General features: G+C 43.5%; 1 protein-coding gene across 3 annotated transcripts in view; it reads right to left on the minus strand.

Moving 5' to 3' along the window:
* TENM2 (teneurin transmembrane protein 2) overlaps positions 1-20,704 on the minus strand; it is a 1,752,117-nt gene that overhangs the window by 103,086 nt on the left and 1,628,327 nt on the right. For all 3 annotated transcript variants that reach the window (XM_060240624.1, XM_060240625.1, XM_060240626.1), the window contains one exon: positions 1,399-1,609. In XM_060240624.1, the coding sequence (XP_060096607.1) occupies positions 1,399-1,609 (211 nt within the window). The remainder of the gene's footprint in view (positions 1-1,398; positions 1,610-20,704) is intronic.

Raw genomic sequence — 20,704 nt, forward strand, 5'->3', positions numbered from 1 at the left:
AATTTTGTCCCATTAAATTGGGAAAAAATGGGGGGGGGGTATTTTTTCTGATGCCCTAGTGTAGCTGCATAGCGATGCTAACTTCCTGTCCTTCATTGCAAATTTGCATGGTTTTTTCTTAGTGGTTCTCTAATTTGATCATGCATACTGGTTGTGATCTTGGCAGTTTTTTAAAGCCTGTCCTGTGTAGATTGCACTCTCCCTCCAAATGGCTCAACTCAAAGCAATTCTTATGTTTGGCAGTTTGCAGAAGGTCCATGTGGCTCAGCTACCATTTTAATGTTAGGCTCCCGGAGACTTCCAAAATGGTTCCCGTCCAAATTTTGTTCTCTAAAGCACTGAAGGGGAAAATTTTTTCAAGGCTTCAGGCTTTCCATCCCATTGTCTGTCTCTCTTTACATATGTCAATTTCATCCCACGCTGATGATCCCTCCCTTTTATTTGTTTGCATGCAGCACTGAAATCCTTTTGTTTTTCACTGGTGATGCTGCTATTTGCCTCCTCTTCAATCCCCCTTTCAAGTCAATACCAGCAGGGAACTAAACTTCATGCAGCTCCTTTTAAACTTCCCCTTGATGTTTTAATTTTTCTTAAATTCAGCAATCTGAGACTAGCGATAGTCTCATATTGCTAGACTCGTGCCGCTTGTCAAAAAATAGGAAGGGGGGACGGTGACGGAAAGTGCAGAGTGGGCGGAACTACCTCAATATGGATGGGGGAGTGACTTTTACAGGGTGGCAAAAGGGTGTGAGGGGAAATACAAGGGAATCTTGAATTACTTTCAGCTTGGAAGAAAATAAGGGAAATATTGGGACAAAAACATTCTTAGAAAACCTGGAGATATAGTAATCAGAAAGTGAACAGAGCTGAAGGGAGGAAAATCAACGCAGAACAACCAAGAAAATCCAACAGATATGCGCAATGAAAGTGAGGGAAAACACCTGTGCATGATAGGCAACAGTGCCTGCAAACAAAAGAAGATAGCTGCAAGTTTAAAACTATGGATGAAAAAAACATCTCTTCTCCTATCTTTTCAGACATGTTTCTAATATTTGTCTTAACTATTTGGTATTAAACAGAGGTCTTCTGAAAGCTGTGCACATGTACCTCTCATTGTTAAATCATCACATTTTCTTACTATGAATGTAGGAACACACATACACTCACAAAGTGTACAGAATCTAATACTTATGTTGGCCCACATGGAACTTAAAGGGCACAAACTTCCTGGCCAAAAAAAAAAAAAAATTACAAAACCATCAAGAAAAAAACTGTGAAATTTTAGCCAGAAATGGGGAAAGCATTACTACCGAAAGGAGCACCGCTTGTTCAACAGTTATTAAAAATTCTACAAAAAGTGCCCGTACGTTATTAAAAAGGCTTATTTTTGGCTGTTACCTGCTGTTGAAGGGGTTTTCTCCTGGGATTATATGAGTGCTGTCTTTCCCAACTAAGAGTTTGATGCGATCGTAGAACGACTTTACAGCTGGTGAACCAGAGTGACTCTGCTGTATAATATCTAGGGGGTCACGTGAGCCGCGGCAGAGCAGGCTGTTCTGACACGTCGCTTGGAGGCAGCAGTCTGGATCCAGGCAGTCAACGAGACCATCTGAAAGGAAGAAGACATAGGTTATGTTTTCTAGACACTTGGGTTTGGAATAGTCCCCCAACGATTTCACAGTCCGCAAGCATTCAAAAGGTTCACTTTGTAACACCCAGTATTTGCTTCTCATAGGAAAAAAAAACAAAAACATTTGGTTGCATCCTGCTATGCCACAGTGGAAAAGTCAAGAGAAGTTTTATTTTAACAGTTTGTGTACAAATGTTGTTTGCGAGACACATTGTGAAGGAGCCACTTTAAGATCAAGCACTGATTTTTCATTTCCCATCAGCGCTGCTGTGCGCAAAGATCAACAAGCTGTGTGATGCAGCTGCGTATCCGTGGGAGGCATTCTATAATTTTATTAGAGGAAGCACTGGGTGCTGACAGATGCCTTGGACTCTCTCTCGGAGCAATCAGAAATGGAAGATCAGATGCAGTCAAGTTGACTTAGTCGCAAGGGGCTCCTTGCAAGCGCTTTTGCACTTCCACTTGCTCAGGAGTTCAAGTGCAAGTGGAACTGTTCTGTGGGATCTCCAGTGCAATGAATATATACTAGCTGTACAAATGTGCTGACACTACCGTACAAACTCTAAGTATGTCACGCGTCGATATTTCTCAAAGAGCACTCTTTTGTTTTAAATCAAAGCTGTTTTATTTTAGAAACTCAGAAGCTGTACCGAGGACACAAGCCTTGGGAGTAATGACGTATACAGAGTTACACAGTTGCTATATAGGATAACTTCAAAGATTACATTACAGATGCATACTTGAGTCACGGGCTCAAAGGTTGCTATACACTATCTCTTTTCTTACTAAGGAATTTAGGCTACTAAAAAAACATCTCCTATTCTCACACTTCTCTAGCAGAAGATAAGGGCTGTCTGTGTGAACCTGTGGGAGAGGCGACTTGAAAGTGGTACCAGTCAGGCTGTAGCATAAACATCCTTGGGCCAGATGGATTTATTACTTGCCCCTTGGTTGTAAATAAGGGGGGATCAGTAAAGAGCGGGAGATCTGTTCTTTGTCTGAGAACCCATTATGTCACAGAAATAAGCACGCTTGACAAAGTACTTTGCTTTAGGAGATTGCCTCCACCATGACCTTTAAAACTGATTAAGAAGGTTCTCTTAAGCAGACCAAATCAAGTTTCCAGGGGGGTGTAGAGAGGACCGTCTCAGTTTTTGCCTCTCAGCTTGGGAATTTTCACAATGTCTTGCCTTTCGGCTTGGGAATTCTCATGATGTCTGAGTTTCATGGGCTATATTGCAGACTTTAAATATTTTTTTTTTGCCACACTGACATATCAAAGTATCACCCTCATTCAATGGTATCTCCAAATTAAATGTGAAATGGTAGCAGCTGCAAAGTTAGCACTATTTTTCCTATAAGTTCCAAGAAAAAAAAATGCAAGTTACATGAGCTCTCTTGTTGTTTTAGCTATGGATTATTATTATTATTTTTAAGGTCAGCATCCTATTTACATTAGGATCCACATTCATCTTGAAGCTCTCTGCTATTATGGAGCCAGTACAAAAAAATTTTTCTCTTTCTTTCTTTCTTTCTTTCTTTCTTTCTTTCTTTCTTTCTTTCTTTCTTTCTTTCTTTCTTTCTTTCTTTCTTTCTTTCCTTCCTTCCTTCCTTCCTTCCTTCCTTCCTTCCTTCCTTCCTTCCTTCCTTCCTTCTTACAATGTATGATCATATAATCAATGTTAGAACATAATTGGGTTCACTTAATAACTCAAGGCAGTTTTTCTATTAAAATCAGAACACTCCCCCACCTGCACCCCCAGCCTCCTCTTCTCTCAGGGCTTGTGACACATCCACCACTGTGAGCTAAAAAATGTATTTTTGTTGTGCGGTTCAGAAAACTGTTAGAGAAAAGAGTACTATTGATAATTAAGGAATCAAAAAGGCAGGGCATGAGATAAAAATGACTTCAGCAAATTTATATTTACCTGCTCAAGAACTTGAATTTTTATTCTGTAATTTCCATTACTGAGATCTATGTTATGCCTATAATGACCTCATCAAGCCACATGATTACAGGCTGCCAGAGTTGAACACTTTCGACGACACCATGAACTTCAAATTGGCACACCGATCTCCCAGTGGCCTGTCAGTCAAGAGAATAACATCTTCATGCCAGCAAGCCCCCTTGGATATAGCCTGACATTGCAATCTTCAGTAAATTACCCTGTCACTGCCAATCTTACAGTTATCTTGCAAACAATCAAGGAGGCAATCAAAGCCTTCTGAAGTGCCAGTTCAAGACCTAGGGGGGGCTAGAAATGTCTCCATTCAATACCAGTGAGACACCTGATACCATCCCATCGGTATGGAATGGAAATACATACCCATGTGTGCATAAAAATAGTACACATACGTAAGTTTCATAGCCAGAACAAAAGCCCCATGTCAAAAACTATAACGGATTTAACCTCCCTGTTCCACTACAACAGTGTTCCTTCATTTAAATAACCCTCGCTAGGTTTCAGAAACGTATTAAGTTCTTTCTCTTAAGGCATATAATACAATATCTGTCATTATGCAATAGTAGCATGTTAGATTACTGGAACTTTTCAGGAAGATTTCCAAAGCACACAAAAACAGAACAAACCAACAAACCTTGAGGCCCATTTCCCGGAGAGGTTTCATAAAACATAGCTGACCTGGAAATATATGCAGATCTAGCAACAATATTAGGTATTTATTTAGATTTATTAGGCTGGCCTTCCCTGCAAGCAGGACTCAGGGTGGCTTTCGACAAAGGTGCGTCCAATAAATAATTTAAATTAAAAACCAGCCTTAAAATACATAGAGCGTATATCAACTGATAAAAAAATACAGTTCCTAACGGCAGGGAAAAAAATGATTTCAGCATCCACAAGCCTCCTGGGTTTGTGTGTGCAGAATGGAGGGTATGAAAGACTATGTACTGTCCAGTTGCTGTCCTCAACCAAATGCTTGGAAGACCATCTCTGGCTTACATGCCCTGAGGAAAGGTAACAGATCCTGCAGGGTGCAGATGTTCTCCAAAAAGGCCCTGGCCATAGTTGAGGACAGCTCTCTTGTGCCAGGGACTACCATGACTTATTTCCTGAGCATAATGCTCTTCTGGGGAGGGACGGTGGCTCAGTGGTAGAGCATCTGCTTGGGAAGCAGAAGGTCCCAGGTTCATTCCCCGGCATCTCCAACTAAAAAAGGGTCCAGGCAAATGGGTGTGAAAAACCTCAGCTTGAGACCCTGTAGAGACACAGGGAGCGGCTGCAGCTCAGTGGTAGAGCATCTGCTTGGTAAGCAGAAGGTCCCAGGTTCAATCCCCGGCAACTCCAACTAAAAAAGGGTCCAGGCAAGTAGGTGTGAAAAACCTCAGCTTGAGACCCTGGAGAGACACAGGGAGGGGCTGCGGCTCAGTGGTAGAGCATCTGCTTGGTAAGCAGAAGGTCCCAGGTTCAATCCCCGGCATCTCCAACTAAAAAAGGGTCCAGGCAGGTAGGCGTGAAAATCCTCAGCTTGAGACCCTGGAGAGCCGCTGCCAGTCTGAGAAGACAATACTGACTTTGATGGACCCAGGGTCTGATTCAGTATAAGGCAGCTTCATATGTAGGAGGGATGGTGGCTCAGTGGTAGAGAATCTGCTTGAGAAGCAGAAGGTCCCAAGTTCAATCCCTGGCATCTCCAAAACAGGGTCCAGGCAAATACGTGTGAAAAACCTCAGCTTGAGACCCTAGAGAGCCGCTGCCAGTCTGAGTAGACAATACTGACTTTGATGGACCAAAGGTCTGATTCAGTATAAGGCAGCTTCATATGTTCATATGGGGGCATACTAAGAGAGGCGGTCCCAAAGATACGAGGGCTTCTGATTACTCAGGGTCTTAAAGGTCAGACTCAAGACCTGGTGCTCCACTGCAAGTCAGTGCAGCTTGTGCAGCACAAGTTGGATATGTGGCCACCTGAGGATCCCATGAGGTCCGACACGGCACATTCTGGATCAGTTGGAACAGAGGTATCAAACTCATTTGTTACAAGGGCTGGATCAGACATAAATGTCGCTTTGTTGGGCTGGACCGTACGTGCCATGAAATGTAACATGAGGTACTGGAGACGTAGGCCGTTTTCCCACTGACCTTACTCCGGAGCGACGTCCCTCTTCACCGCGCAGCGTCTGCGCGGATTTCCCACCAACTGCTGCGCACAACCAGGAAGTGCCGCGGCTTTTGCGTCGCAGATGTAAACCACTAAAACCCGGTTTACATCTGTGACGCAAAAGCTGCGGCTCTTCCTGGTTGTGCGCAGCAGTTGGTGGGAAATCCGCGCAGACGCTGCGCGGTGAAGAGGGACGTCGCTCCGGAGTAAGGTCAGTGGGAAAACGGCCATAGACTTCATAAAGATGATTTCAGATGCTGAATGGCAATAGCAGCGTGATTGGATTAGGTGTGATATACAGAAGGGTAGTGGGCATGAAGATATCAGCATTGGTAATGAGAAGAAACCTAGGTCTCAATTTGGTACAGGAGGATTCCGTCCAGGAGGGTGCATAGAATGAATGGAAATAACCCTGAACAAGTGAGCAGTGAGGCACGGAATTTAATTTAATTTTTAGATTTATATCCCGCCCGTTCCTGCAAGTGGGCTCAGGGCGGCTTACAACAAAAGTGCAACGTAAGTACAAAGTAAAATACAAAACATCATAAAAGCATACAGCACAAACACTCAGGGCAATGTAACATATCAATCAACAGGGACAAGAAGGCATATCTACACAACAATATATAGGCCAATGTCTGGCCACATAAGCAGAGTCGCAGTAATGATAAAAATTTTTTGGGGGGAGGCAGCTGGGAACAGGAGGACACCCGCTGGATCAGTTGAAGAGCTCCGTGTTACAGGCCCTGCAAACCTTTGACAAGTCCCATAGGGCCCAGATCTCCAGCGGAAGCTCGTTCCATCAGGTAGGGGCCCAGACCAAGAAGGTCCTAGCTCTCATTGAAGCCAGTCGGGTGTCCTTAGGACCAGAGACCACAAAAAGATGTTGCGTAGCAGATCTCAGAACTCAGGGGGACTCATATGGGGAGAAGCAGTCCTGAAGATATGCAGGCCCCTGGGTGTATAGGGTCTTAAACTTGAGAACCAACATCTTGAAATGGATCTGGTACTCAAGGGGTAGCCAGTGCTCACACAGCACTGGGTGGATCCACGCCCGCACAGGTGTCAAGGTCAACAATCGTGCTGCTGCATTCTGTACCTGCTGAAGTTTCCAGAGCAGGACCAAAGGTAGCCCCACGTAGATAAGAGTTACAATAGTCGAATCTGGAAGTGACTGTTGCATGAATCACTGTGGCTAGGAAGTGGGAGGCAAGATAAGGGACCAACTGCCAAGCCTACCTCAGATGGAAAAAGGTGGTCTTTGCAGTGGCACATACCCTACCATCCATTTCTGTTAGTCTTCAAGGTTCTATTGGACTCTTACTCTTTCTACTGCTATTAGAAACCACAACATTCAAATTGGGGGACATTTTAACCTTTCAGGGCATTCAGTTGCTCTCCTAAGAGCAGCAGTTCTCTTGCAAATGAATTTCAAAGGGAGATTAGAGAGACTGCTGTATTGCAACTGATAATGAAAACTCAAGACAATGCGTAGTCTTGGACTGAATTGAGACCTAGGTTTCATCTCTCATAACCAATGCCTACTGTTGTCATTTGGCGTCTGAAATCACATCACTCTCCAAGGTATAAGGACAGATGGACTCACATTCTAGCTGCATCTGAAGAAGGGAGCGGTGACTCATGAAAGCTCATGCCCTGCCACAAATTTTGTTACTTGTTAAGAGGCTGATGGACTCTTGCTCTCTTCCACGAATAAAGAATGCAAGCTGTGCTCTTCGGTTTCTTCTTCCCCCATATGTTAGAACTGGAAAGGGGGATCTCTCCAAGTGCCATGAGACTCTCCACGTGCCATGAGACAAGTGCCACGAGGGGGATGAGAAACAGCCCTGAGCCAATTGAGGGAAGGGAGGGTTGGCTTTCTTTCTCTCCTCTGCAAAGCAGTAAATAGGAGAGACTGGGCAAAAGACAGCTTTGATGCTGGAAACAGGAAGGAGGAACAGGAAGGCGGAAGTAGCAGAGAAGCTTCTTGCATTAAGGCAGAGAGAGAGAGAGAGAGAGAGAGAGAGAGAACACTCATATCTACTGCTGTATATAGTAGAAGCATATTATTGCTATATTGATCCTGGATAGCAAGGCCACAAAGTAATACATTTTTAATGATTTCTATAACTGGAGAGCCAGTTTGGTGTAGTGGTTAAGTGTGCGGACTCTTATCTGGGAGAACCGGGTTTGATTCCCCACTCCTCCACTTGCACCAGCTGGAATGGCCTTGGGTCAGCCAGAGCTCTGGCAGAGGTTGTCCTTGAAAGGGCAGCTGCTATGAGAGCCCTCTCAGCCCCACCCACCTCACAGGGTGTCTGTTGTGGGGGAGGAAGGGAAAGGAGATTGTGAGCTGCTCTGAGACTCTTCGGAGTGGAGGGCGGGATATAAATCCAATATCTTCATCTACCTCACAGGGTGTCTGTTGTGGGGGAGGAAGGTAAAGGAGATTGCGAGCCACTCTGAGACTCTTCGGAGTGGAGGGCGGGATATAAATCCAATATCATCATCATCATCATAGATTATAGTACATATGCAGGTTTCCTCCATTTGTATGGAAAGGATTTCTGAAAATCTTGGACATACCATACTTAGATAAAAAGTTGTCCCATTCAAAGAAGCTGTTAAAAGCTTGAATATTTCTTTAGAAGTGTCAAAAGGAGGTGTTTTTAGACATTCATTTTATTTAAGTTTTTAAAGTTTTATGGCAGAGAGGGTGGGATATAAATTTAAAGTAATAAATAAAATAAATAAATAATTGTTCAAGAACAGGGGAAGGAGTAAAAGACTATTCCCTGATACACAGTTTTTATAGTTTTATTAATAGAAATCAGATACTTTGGCACCAAATTTAACTCACATTGAGAAGGCCGTAAGTCCTTTGAATACTTTTTTTTTATAACTTAAATTTTATTAATTTTTTATAAAAGTTAATAAACATCACTTATAGATCCTTACCCGTCAAAGGTAGGGGAATAGCAATGAAAAGCAAAACCAACCAACCAAACAAACAAAATACCCAAGTGAATTGTGTTCACAATATAGCAGAATTGTCATATTATTACAGCACTAATATAATAAAATCCAAATACTTAATAGGCATATAAAATCCAAATACTTAATAGGCATTTCTTATTCTTTAGATTTTTAACTGAATATTTTTTGAATAATTTTATGGATACAAATACTAGTCATACAGGAAGAAGCAAACATTACAGCAATCGCTCCTTGTCCTTCCAGTAGTGTGGCTATTTGCTGTTCTGTGGTATAGATTCTATCTGGAGAAAGGTATGGGATAAAGAGTCAACACTCACTTCTGTGTTCTGATCCAGTCTGGACCATTGCACAGCTGTTTTTTAATCTAAAAAAAAAAGGGGGGGAATATCCCATCATGGATTTCTTGCATAATGTGCAGGTGATTTCAAATGGGTTTACCAGGTTTTACAGAAATCTTACAGAAATGGTATTCCAACACTGTAGAACAGGCACCATAGCTAAAAATATTATAGATCTGAATCCAATAAAATACTGAGAACTGAGGCAGAGGTTGCCTTCAGTACTTTCTTTCTCAAAGCCATGCTTGTTCCAATGGATCAACCGAGCCTTTTTCATATTTCCCGTTCCTCTTTCCTTCTAACGCTGGAGGAGCTGCAAGTCTCGGATCCACCTTGCCTTCCGTCCTGTGTCAATCTAAAGACTTAATGTGAACTTTTCCAGACTTTCCTTCATCACTCGACTCTGATAAAGTCAGGTCTTGTGTTGCTGTTGTGCGAGTACCCTTCCCAGTGCCAAACTGCATACTGCCACCACACTGCCAACTTAAACACATGAGCTACCTTGCACTCTGCGCATCTTCCTGTTCTCCTGCTTGCTCCTGTGTGCTCTGGCATGCACTACTCATTCCTTTTGTTTAAGCTTAAGTTTAGTCCTGTCCTCACAGACACAGAAATTTACACATGTAGCCCAGAGCACATTTGGTAACCAAAGCAGGACTTTCATTGTAGAAAAATCCAGCAGGAACTCATTTGCATATTAAGCCACACCCCTGATGCCATCATTTCACACAAGGCTTTTTGTAGAAAAAGCCCAGCAGGAACTCATTTGCATATTAAGCCACACCCCTGATGTCACCGTTGTTTCACACAAGGCTTTTTTGTGGAAAAAGCCCAGCAGGAACTCATTTGCATATTAAGCCACACCCCTGATGTCATCATTGCTTCACACATGGCTTTTTGTAGAAAAGCCCAGCAGGAACTCATTTGCATATTAGGCCACACCCCTGGTGCTAAGCCAGCCGGCAACTGCGTTCCGGTGCATTCCTGCTCAAAAAAAACCCTCCCAAAACCCTGCACACATACATATTCAATTCTTAGTTAATTCTCATTCACTAAGATGCAGGTAAATTTTCTTTTCCTGACAGTCCCATAACAAGCTAAAATTACATCAACCTGAAATATTTTGCTGCAACTTCATCTCAGTAAGATGTATGCTGTCATCATCAATGAAAGATCTCTTAAGATCATTTTTTAATATGCATCAGTTCCCAGCATACTAAAATCAATAGGATTGTTGCTTTGGGCTGGATTCTCTGAAACGCCAAGATAAGGCACTGGCGGAAGACAATTTCTCCCTTCTCAGCGCAGCCATCCATCTTGCATGGCTTTTCATCCACACAGGTTTTTTCAACCTCAGCATCCCCTTTTTAAGTCTCAAAGGTATCAGCTGGAGAAAGTAGGATGCTTTCTCCTGGAACTGTATAGAACCTAGTCCTTGGTTCAGGTCTCAGATTCAGCAGGAGCTCACAGGAGCACAGCTCCTGAACCTTTCTGCCAGCTCCCCCTCTTCCTTCTCACCTACCTTGTCCATTGAATAGCAGGTGCATAACAATCCATGGATTAGGAGAGCAGGCAACCAGCCAGCCACCAGGGGCTTTGCCATGCCCCCAGCAGTCCTCATTAAACCCTGCAGAAGCCCACACCACCCTTTCTCCACTTCTTATGTGATTTTTGGTGGCAGGCGGCTTGCTGGCCTTTTGACTGGGAGGAGCGGCCCAGGAGAGACCCCGGTGAGCGAGGCCTGCTTGGGCTGGCTGGATCTCTAGCCAGTCTAAGAAGGCCTCGCTTGCCTGGGGCTCTCGTTTCTTGCATCAAATTGCTTTTGACTGGGAGGGGGACAGCATATGCTAATGAATTATGCTAATGAGCTCCACCACCTATTTTTCTACAAAACGACCCCTAGAAAGAGAGAGAGATGCATGCATGATCCTCATTTGTTTTTTTTAAGCCGACCAAAGACCAATAAAAAGCAATGTGTTGATAAAAGTGAAATTAAATCTGGGATAAGAGATATTTGAATGGCCATTATTTAACATGATGTCATGGAGAAGAGTGGCCAGAATACCTCATAGGAACATAAGAGAAGCCATGTTGGATCAGGCCAATGGCCCATCCAGTCCAACACTCTGTGTCACACAGTGGCCAAAAAAAATTATTTATATATATATACACACACAGACATATATATACACACTGTGGCTAACAGCCACTGATGGACCTCTGCTCCATTTTTTTTTATCTAACCCCCTCTTGAAGCTGTCTATGCTTGTAGCCGCCACCACCTCCTGAGGCAGTGAATTCCACATGTTAATCACCCTTTGGGTGAAGAAGTACTTCCTTTTATCCGTTTTAAACTGACTGCTCAGCAATTTCATCGAATGCCCACGAGTTCTTGTATGGTGAGAAAGGGAGAAAAGTACTTCTTTCTCTACTTTCTCCATCCCATGCATAATCTTGTAAACCTCTATCATGTCACCCCGCAGTCGACGTTACTCCAAGCTAAAGAGCCCCAAGCGTTTTAACCTTTCTTCATAGGGAAAGTGTTCCAACCCTTTAATCATTCTAGTTGCCCTTTTCTGGACTTTTTCCAATGCTATAATATCCTTTTTGAGATGCGGTGACCAGAATTGCACACAGTATTCCAGGATGTGAACATCTTTTGGTAGACAACATAACTTTTTCAGTGAAAACAGGGAGTTCTCAGGTACCCACTGGTATCCTGTAAATAGAAACGCAAGGAAGAAAGAGAACAGTCTCTGAAGTACCTTGTTTTATTGAATATTGCCATGCTTGTGTAGTCATAATTGTATTTCACCTTTTATTTCTGAGCACAGGAAGCCCAGTGCATTTGAACCCTTTTCTACAAAAGAGATCAGTCGAAATCTCTCGGCGTATAGAAATAGCAACACGTGCCCAATGAGAACTCTTAGAAAAATTAGAACTAAGTCTGCTGCACTGCTGTTGTCTGTTGTTGCTCATCCAACCGAGTCACTGTCAGAATCAATATAATTAATGCTAGAATCCACATTGTTAAGGTACAAAATGTAAAAACATTGTTGCAAGTACGTTGAATATTTTCTGAAGTTAGACAAGCAAGCATGCGGCCATTTAGAGGCTCTTTTTAAGAAACAGGCTTGCTGAAGATGCACATACGTGTGATATATATTTAAAACTATCAATAACAAATTCCAGTTGTTTATTATAGCAGTGATTCTAAAGACGATTGTGAGCACCAGGTCCATTGTATTGACTCTGGGGAGCCTTTCTTTGTCTCCTGTGGTATTGTGGGTATTTGTATTGAGAACCTTATAAACCTTTTGTCTGAGCTGAATTAGAGACCCCTGCTGAGGCAACGCTTGATGAGGCAAGCTAAATTACACGATTTGCTTTTGTGCTGTGAAATACTTGTACTATCTTAAATGTCACAAGCCTGATGAAATATCAAATCACAGGATTCGCAGTTCTTTAAAAGCAAAGCTTGTCCAAATAATTATTGCAAGGGCAACGTTTACTTTTGTCTCTCCCCCTTTTCCTACCCAATCTTCTTTCCCCGCCTAATTCAGAGATGATTTTTTTTCTAAGAAGTTCAAAAAACACATTCTTACCTTCCAATAAATAAATAGGTCAAACACACTGTTCAGAACAATGTGTTTTAGAAGTGATCCTAGGGTTGCCAAGTCCAATTAAAGAAAAATCTGGGGACTTTGGGGGTGGAGCCAGGAGACTTTGGGGGTGGAGCCAGGAGACATTGGGGGTGGAGCCAAGAACAAGGGTGTGACAAGCATAATTGAACTCCAAGGGAGTTCTTGCCATCACATTTAAAGAGACAGCACACCTTTTAAAATGCCTTTCTTCCATAGGAAATAATTAAGGATAGGGGCACCATATTTTGGGGCTCATAGAATTGGACCCTCTGGTCCAATCGTTTTGAAACTTGGGGGGTATTTTGGGGAGAGGCACTAGATGCTATACTAAAAATTTGGTGCCTCTACCTCAAAAAATAACCCCCCCAGAGCCCCCAATACCCACGGATCAATTTCCTATTATTCCCTATGGGAATCGTTCTCCATAGGGAATAATAGAGTGCCTAGTAGACATTTCCCTCCCGCCCACGCTTTCTAAAGGGGGGGAGGGCCTCCAAACTAGGGAATCCCCTGCCCCCTCCCTCTCACACACACACACTTACCAGATCTTCCTCCGGACAACTCTACTTCCTGTGAAAACGAAAGCAAAGAAAGGGAGGGGCCGTTCTCAGAAGCCCTTTCTGCTTCCTGCTTCCTGCCCAGCCTTAAAGGGGCAGACATTTTGCAAACGGCTCAGGAGCTCTACAACATGAAGCCTAAAGGTATGTTCTCCCCCCCACCCCCGCTTCCAGAGTTTTGAAGAGCGGGAGATGAGGCTGCGAACCCAGAAGTCTCCCGCCAGAGCGGGAGGTTTGGGAAGCCTAAGTGATCCCCCCCACCCCCGCTCTCCAAACAGAAGTAAACTTTCTTTGGAGCCACAGACTCCTATTCTATCGTGTTAGTAAAAAATAGAACTAACCACATGTAGATACTGCAACATAATAGACCTCCTAATCAGAAATTCCCTCTGATATTCTAGGTAAGTGAGAGGGTATCCTAAATGTTTACCTCATGAAACATTTTAGAAGAGTTCTGCCAGTGAAACACAGATCAGATGCCATTAAATTTATCCCACCATTCCTCTAACCAGGGTTTTTTTTTGGAGCAGAAATGCACAGGAATGCAGTTCCAGCTGACTTGGCATCAGGGGTGTGGCCTAATATGCAAATGAGCTCCTGCTGGGCTTTTTCTATCAAAAAAGCCCTGCCTCTAACATACTTATCTCTTTCATGAGGTAGATAGATCCCAGTAGGCAGCTGTGTTGGTCTGAAGCAATAGAACAAAGCAATAAACAAGTGCACCTTTAAGACCAACTAAGTTTTATTCAGAATATAAGCTTCTTAAGAGCATATGAAAGCTTACATTCTAAATAAAACATAGTTGGTCTTAAAGGTGCACTTGTCTACTGCTTTGTTCCTCGAGATACCACAGCTGCGGCATCCCCCCTACCGCCCGGTTCGGAGAGTTGCAGAGAGCGAGCTCTGCGCACCCTACTGAGCTCGAGATGCTGGAACCTGGAACTACTGCAGTCTTCAATTAGGTCCAGTACACAACATATTCTATGTGGTTTTTAACTGCTGTTAGCCGCCCTGAGCCCATTAGGGGAGGGCGGGATATAAATCTGCTAAATAAAAATGGTCTCAGTTTCAACTGAGTTCACAAGTGCTGATAATTAGGTTGAAAAATCACTGGGAGCTCTGAGCTCATGGAAACCCAGCATGCTTCTGGACTGGCAGGACCTGGGGCTTTCACAGAAACAGGGTAATGTGTGGTTAGCCTAGGGACTGTCTTCAACTGTCACAAACTATAATTGGTTCATGACAGGAATGAGCCAGGAAAATTTTGAGTCCACACAGTTCCTTAACCTTCCTTTGTGTGTCACACCATGACTGAAGGTTTGTTAGGTTAGAACAATCACAGTTTGTTGTAATATGTGCATCAGGTGGTTTAACAGTGTCTATCTCAGTAAGGTTTCTATAATCTGATCCTATTGTTACCCTACAGAAAAAAATACCATTGTGCTATGCTAAAAACACCTGTCAGCACAGAAGCAAATAGAAGTTCTTTTCAAGAGAATAAGGTTGTATAGCTATTTCCACCTGAAATACCATTAAACAGTCTAGAATATACAGGTTGCCATTATTTGATAGGGCTTACTCCCGCGAAAGGATTGCAGCCTAAATTCACTAGATATTTGCAGGCTTTTTTTGTAGCAGGAATTCCTTTGCATATTAGGTCACACTCCCCTGATGTAGCCAATTCTTCTGGAGCTTACAGTAGGCCCTGTACTAAGAGCCCTGTATCATATTTGAAACCTCATGCCTATTAAGATTTTCAGGTAAAAGACCATTCCACATTGCACCTAATTGGGAATATCTATCAAGAGATGGAACAGAATTATCTCAGAAATGACACTTTGTTTCGGGAACTCCCTTACAAACCCTGGCACTGCACACATCTAAAAAGAGGACAACGTTTCCTTCTTGTTTTGGCAAACTTCTCTGTGATAAATGATTGGCTAAATCACTGCTGAAATAGTTTTGTAAAATAGTTTGGGATTCTTATTAGGGAGAGAGATATAGAATAATATTATATAAATACATAAAATAGATAATGTTTAATATTGTCTGTCTATTCATGTCACACCAAGCATGACAGGAGCAGTGGACAGGTTAAATAGGGAGAAAGGTCTCAGGTTGCTGGAGCAATGTTACAATCCAATCAGCTACAGAATAGAAAGGAATAATTAGAACATGTCCTATAGGCCAGTGCTCTGGAATATCAGTCTGGTCAAGAAGGGGGTTAGATAAAAACATGGAGCAGAGGTCCATCAGTGGCTATTAGCCACAGTGGGTATATATATATATATATATAAAATTTTTGGCCACTGTGTGACACAGAGGGCGTTTTCGCACTCACCTTCAGCCGGCGAGACCCCCCTCTTCACCGCGCAGGATCTGTGCGGATTTCGCACTAAATGCCACGGAGCAGCCGGAAGAGCCGGAAGCTCCCGGCGCAAAAGCCGCTCAAATGTAAACCGCCAAAAAGCAGTTTCCGTTTGCGCGGCTTTTGCGACGGGAGTTTCCGGCTCTTCCGGCTGCTCCGCGGCATTTAGTGCGAAATCCGCACAGATCCTGCGCGGTGAAGAGGGGGGTCCCGCCGGCTGAAGGTGAGTGCGAAAACGCCCATGGGCTGGTTTCACACTGCGAAACTGACAAGAGTGTTGGACTGGATGGGCCATTGGCCTTATCCAACATGGCTTCTCTTATGTTCTTCTGTGACACAGAATGTTGGACTGGATGGGCCATTGGCCTGATCCAACATGGCTTCTCTTATGTTCTTATGTGACACAGAGTGTTGGACTGGATGGGCCGTTGGCCTGATCCAACATGGCTTCTCTTATGTTCTTCTGTGACACAGAGTGTTGGACTGGATGGGCCATTGGCCTGATCCAACATGGCTTCTCTTATGTTCTTCTGTGACACAGAGTGTTGGACTGGATGGGCCATTGGCCTGATCCAACAGGGCTTCTCTTATGTTCTTATGTAACACAGAGTATTGGACTGGATGGGCCATTGGCTTGATCCAACAGGGCTTCTCTTATGTCCTTATGTGACACAGAATGTTGGACTGGATGGGCCATTGGCCTGATCCAACATGGCTTCTCTTACGTTCTTAAGTAACATTTATACAATTGAATGTACTTCAAAATGAATGAGCATTGGTTGATCAGCTTGTTTCTGTGTCTACAAACACACACAGGGAGCAGAATTTTAAATTTTGTCTGGCAGTGTACTAATGGAGTTTTTAATCAGTGTCTCTTAATCTAGAGCAGGGGTCCCCAACCGCCGGGCCATGGACCGGTACTGGTGTGTGGCCTGCTAGCAACCAGGCTGCAGAGTGAGGCAGAGGCGCCGCCCCACCCACCCAGGAATTCCAAAGTTGCCTCCCCTGCCTTGGAGTGAGGCCACACCTCCTCTTTCATCCACTTGGGTCCTAGGCCCACGGAATGGACAGTGCTGTTGTGACCTTAGCCTACCCCTCATTTATAGACCCCTGCCAATCATCTGATTGGCGGGGTCTTTAAATGGGAGGGGAAGACAGACTGGCCTTCTGCTGCCTGGCCACCTAGTGGGAAAGTGGCAGAAACAGTCCCAGTCTTCCCCCTCACTTAAAGACTTCCATGGGGGACAGGGGCAAGGTGTGGGCAGGGGGCAGCCTGGAGCAGCAAAAACCCCAGCGCCACCTCCCCCGCCACCGGTCCATGGAAAAACGATCTTCCATGAAACCGGTCCCTGGTGCCAAAAAGGTTGGGAGTCACTGATTCTAGAGGATTCTGCTTCTGAGCAGTTTTACTTTCTTTTGACACGCAGAGGCAGTGGCTGGTGAGCAGCAGATTGGTTCAGGCCCTGCTCCTATATTTTTCAGAGGACTATCACTGCCCACTGTTCAAAACTGGACTGCATGATAGACCCTTTCATCCAGAAGAATTACTATAAATATTATACATTTAAATATCATACTTCTAAAATATTAGTGTTGGAGGCAGGTATTGCTATAATTCTCAGTTTGGTGAGAGCCAGTTTGGTGTAGTGGTTAAGTGTGCGGACTCTTATCTGGGAGAACCGGGTTTGATTCCCCACTCCTCCACTTGCACCTGCTGGAATGACCTTGGGTCAGCCATAGCTCTGGCAGAGGTTGTCCTTGAAAGGGCAGCTGCTGTGAGAGCCCTCTCCAGCCCTACCCACCTCACAGGGAGTCTGTTGTGGGGAGGAAGATAAAAAAGATTGTGAGCTGCTCTGAGACTCTGAAATTCAGAGTGGAGGGTGGGATATAAATCCAATATCATCATCATCGTCATCATCATCACACTTGATATTAATACAGGGGCCCTTTTATTGGCCCCACAGTTGCTACCCAATCTAAAGTAAGATAGGAATTAGGGATATAGAAATAGATTTTATCCCAGCGAACAATGCCATTCTTTTGTATCACAGATAAAAACTGCCAAGGCATTCTGAAACTCAGACAGGCTGGGCTATGCGAAGTTTTTAATACAAAAAGGGACACAGCTGCATCAAACCAAAAGCACTGAGGCAGAACAGTTTGTGAATCTTTCTACTCTCATAGCTCTTAAAGTTTGCAAGCGGTTCAACTGCTGCCTTCAATACAGTACATCCAGAAAAAGTATGTAGTTGAAAACAACTTTTAACCTTTTGTCATCTCATGGATCTTGTTTTCCAATACTTTAACTCTCCGAATTACATTTGTGGTATTTTAAGTGGTTATATGTGCCATTTAGAGAGATTTACAGATTTTAATCACAATCCTATGAGTATTAGATTCATCATATAATCTTGAATAACTGTTCATAATCCCCAACAAAGATACTTAACAGTTATTTAAACTACTGAGGGCTTGATTAGAAAGGGAATTAAATTTTAAAGGATGCTGCAAGGAGTAAATTAATGGACTTCAAACATCTTTCTAAAACCTAAAAAAGTAGAGAGGAATGAAAGGCTTTACAAGGGAGCCGTCCCCAGGAAAATCCTATCTTTTAATTAGTCAGCTTCCTTTGTAAAATTATTTTATAAAAAAAACCCCCTTGTATTAAAAATATTTAAATGAAAATACTCTGAACTTGATCTTCACGAGATCAGAAACAAGCATCTAATTAAACATATTTGAGTTTCTCAGTATCTAGTTCTACTTCTAGCCATTTCTGGAATTTTGTATTCATCTTTATTGGGGGGGGGGGGTAATGTGTTGAAGGTTCCACATGATTCTACTGCATTACTAAACTTGGCACTCATATCTTACCATAATTATGAATACACAATTTTCTTCCCAAGGACAGAAAGCAAATCTGTCGAAAGATCATAATTCAGCCTCTAAATTTTTTTTTTTTCCAAGTTTGACTTAGATAAAAATATGGAGCAGAGGTCCATCAGTGGCTATTAGCCACAGTGTGTGTATATATATATTAATTTTATATACACTGTGCTTATTTTTTTAAAAGTACTTAAAGGCATGGTTCTGACTAGTAAGTCCCTACTAATACTCCCTCTAAGCTGTGGAGTCTTGTGAGCCAAATTTCTACTTGGTGAGCTACTCGTCTCAAAGTTGTGAGCAAGCGATTTGACTACTGCATAAATTAGTTTGCTCTGAGGCCATTTCTCATGAGCTAAGGAAAAAATGTGTCAGCTAGAGGCAAAAAAACTGTGGGATAGCTCACACTAACTCAGCTTAGAGGGAACACTGGTCCCTACATGGCATGCCAAAAATCTAGATTTTATATCTCCTTTGTGAGCAGTTTACTAGTTTTAAGGCTGCAGCAGCTGGACATCAGACTAGGGTTGCCAAGTTCAATTCAAGAAATATCTGGGGACTTTGGGGGCGGAGCCAGGAGACTTTGGGGGTGGAGCCAGGAACAAGGATGTGACAAGCATAATTGAACTCCAAGGGAGTTCTGGCCATCACATTTAAAGGGACAGCACACCTTTTCAAATGCCTTTCTTCCATAAGAAATAATGAAGGATAGGGGCACCATCTTTTGGGGCTCATAGAATTGGACCCCCTGGTCCGATCGTTTTGAAACTTGGGGGGTATTTTGGGGAGAGGCACTAGATGCTATACTAAAAATTTGGTGCCTCTACCTCAAAAAATAGCCCCCCTCAGAGCCCCCAATACCTGTGGATCAATTCCCCATTATTCCCTATGGGAATCGTTCTCCATAGGGAATAACAGAGTGTCCAGTAGACATTTCCCTCCCCCCACCATGCTTTCTAAAGCGGGGGGAGGGCCTCCAAACCAGGGAATCCCCTACCCCCTCCCTCTTTCACACACACAAATACTTACTGGGTCTTGTTCCTGCAGAACTTTACTTCCTCTGAATAGGAAAGCAAAACAAAGGGAGGGGCCCTTCTCCAACGAAACTGTTACTGACCCTTTGCCATGAAGCCCTTCCTGTTTCCTGCTCAGCCTTAAAGGCACACACTTTAAAAAGGGACCTGTTTGCAGGTTTCTAAACCTGCAGGAGCTCTAAAACTACATGGTGACTGTGGGGGTGGGGCTTCCCCCGCCGGCCAGCTGGCTGGGGGAGGGGGGAAGCCTGTAAAAACGGGAGATCCCCCGCTGGGACCTGGGGATTGGGAAGCCTAATGAGAACACAAAGAAGGAAACACAAAGAGAGAAATCACTAGGCCTCATAAAGAAACATGTACCTTCCTTGAGGCCAGCACAGAGAAAAATCAAGTAAACAGCTCTTCATTTTCTTAAAACACTTTTTAAAAGTACAACATCACTGTTTTCCCACTAAAGATGATTGCCAACAGTCATACAATTGTGGAGAAATTCTGGTTAAGGACACCCTCTGATGCACCCGCAGGCAAATTTAAGGGAGAAGGCGGCATGAAAGCAGTGGCATGGGAGGAAAGAGAGAGGCTACAAGAACAAGAGTATTGGGTTATGGCGAGTCAGATTGAACAGCGATGGAGGTGTCGCAGTAGGAAGAGAAAAATGGAGAGGTGAACTTCTGCTATGGAAATGGGAAGGTTTCTGTTGTGTCCTAGGCTCAAATGGGAGAACTGTTACTTTTGGAGGGAACTGTTACTTTTGGAGGGAAGCTGAACAAGCCCAAGCTTGTACTCCACACCAGGGTTCCAGAGAAGGCCTAAGCATGCCCAATCAGGGGAAGGATTGAAACATAAGTAGCCAATCAACATCTAGGCTCATACTGTACCCTGATAGGCCCTTAGGGCCCTGTAAATAGCCAATCCATGTACATAGTTAAGGACCAATCAGAAGGGGGCAAGAATTGTATAAAGGAGCAGGAAGTTTGAATAGAGCTCAGTCTGTGTGTGTGTTCCTGAAGTAAAGCTTGCTGAAATCACTCTCCGACTCTGGTCTCTTACTGCGCCGACCCCAGTACTTTACAGTTTCTATGAAGCCCCTTATTAAGAACTCCAACAGAACATAGAAAGGTTTGCTCCAATAGA

This window comes from Heteronotia binoei, chromosome 5, assembly GCF_032191835.1.
Source record: "Heteronotia binoei isolate CCM8104 ecotype False Entrance Well chromosome 5, APGP_CSIRO_Hbin_v1, whole genome shotgun sequence".
In the NCBI taxonomy this organism is placed as follows: Eukaryota; Metazoa; Chordata; class Lepidosauria; order Squamata; family Gekkonidae; genus Heteronotia; species Heteronotia binoei.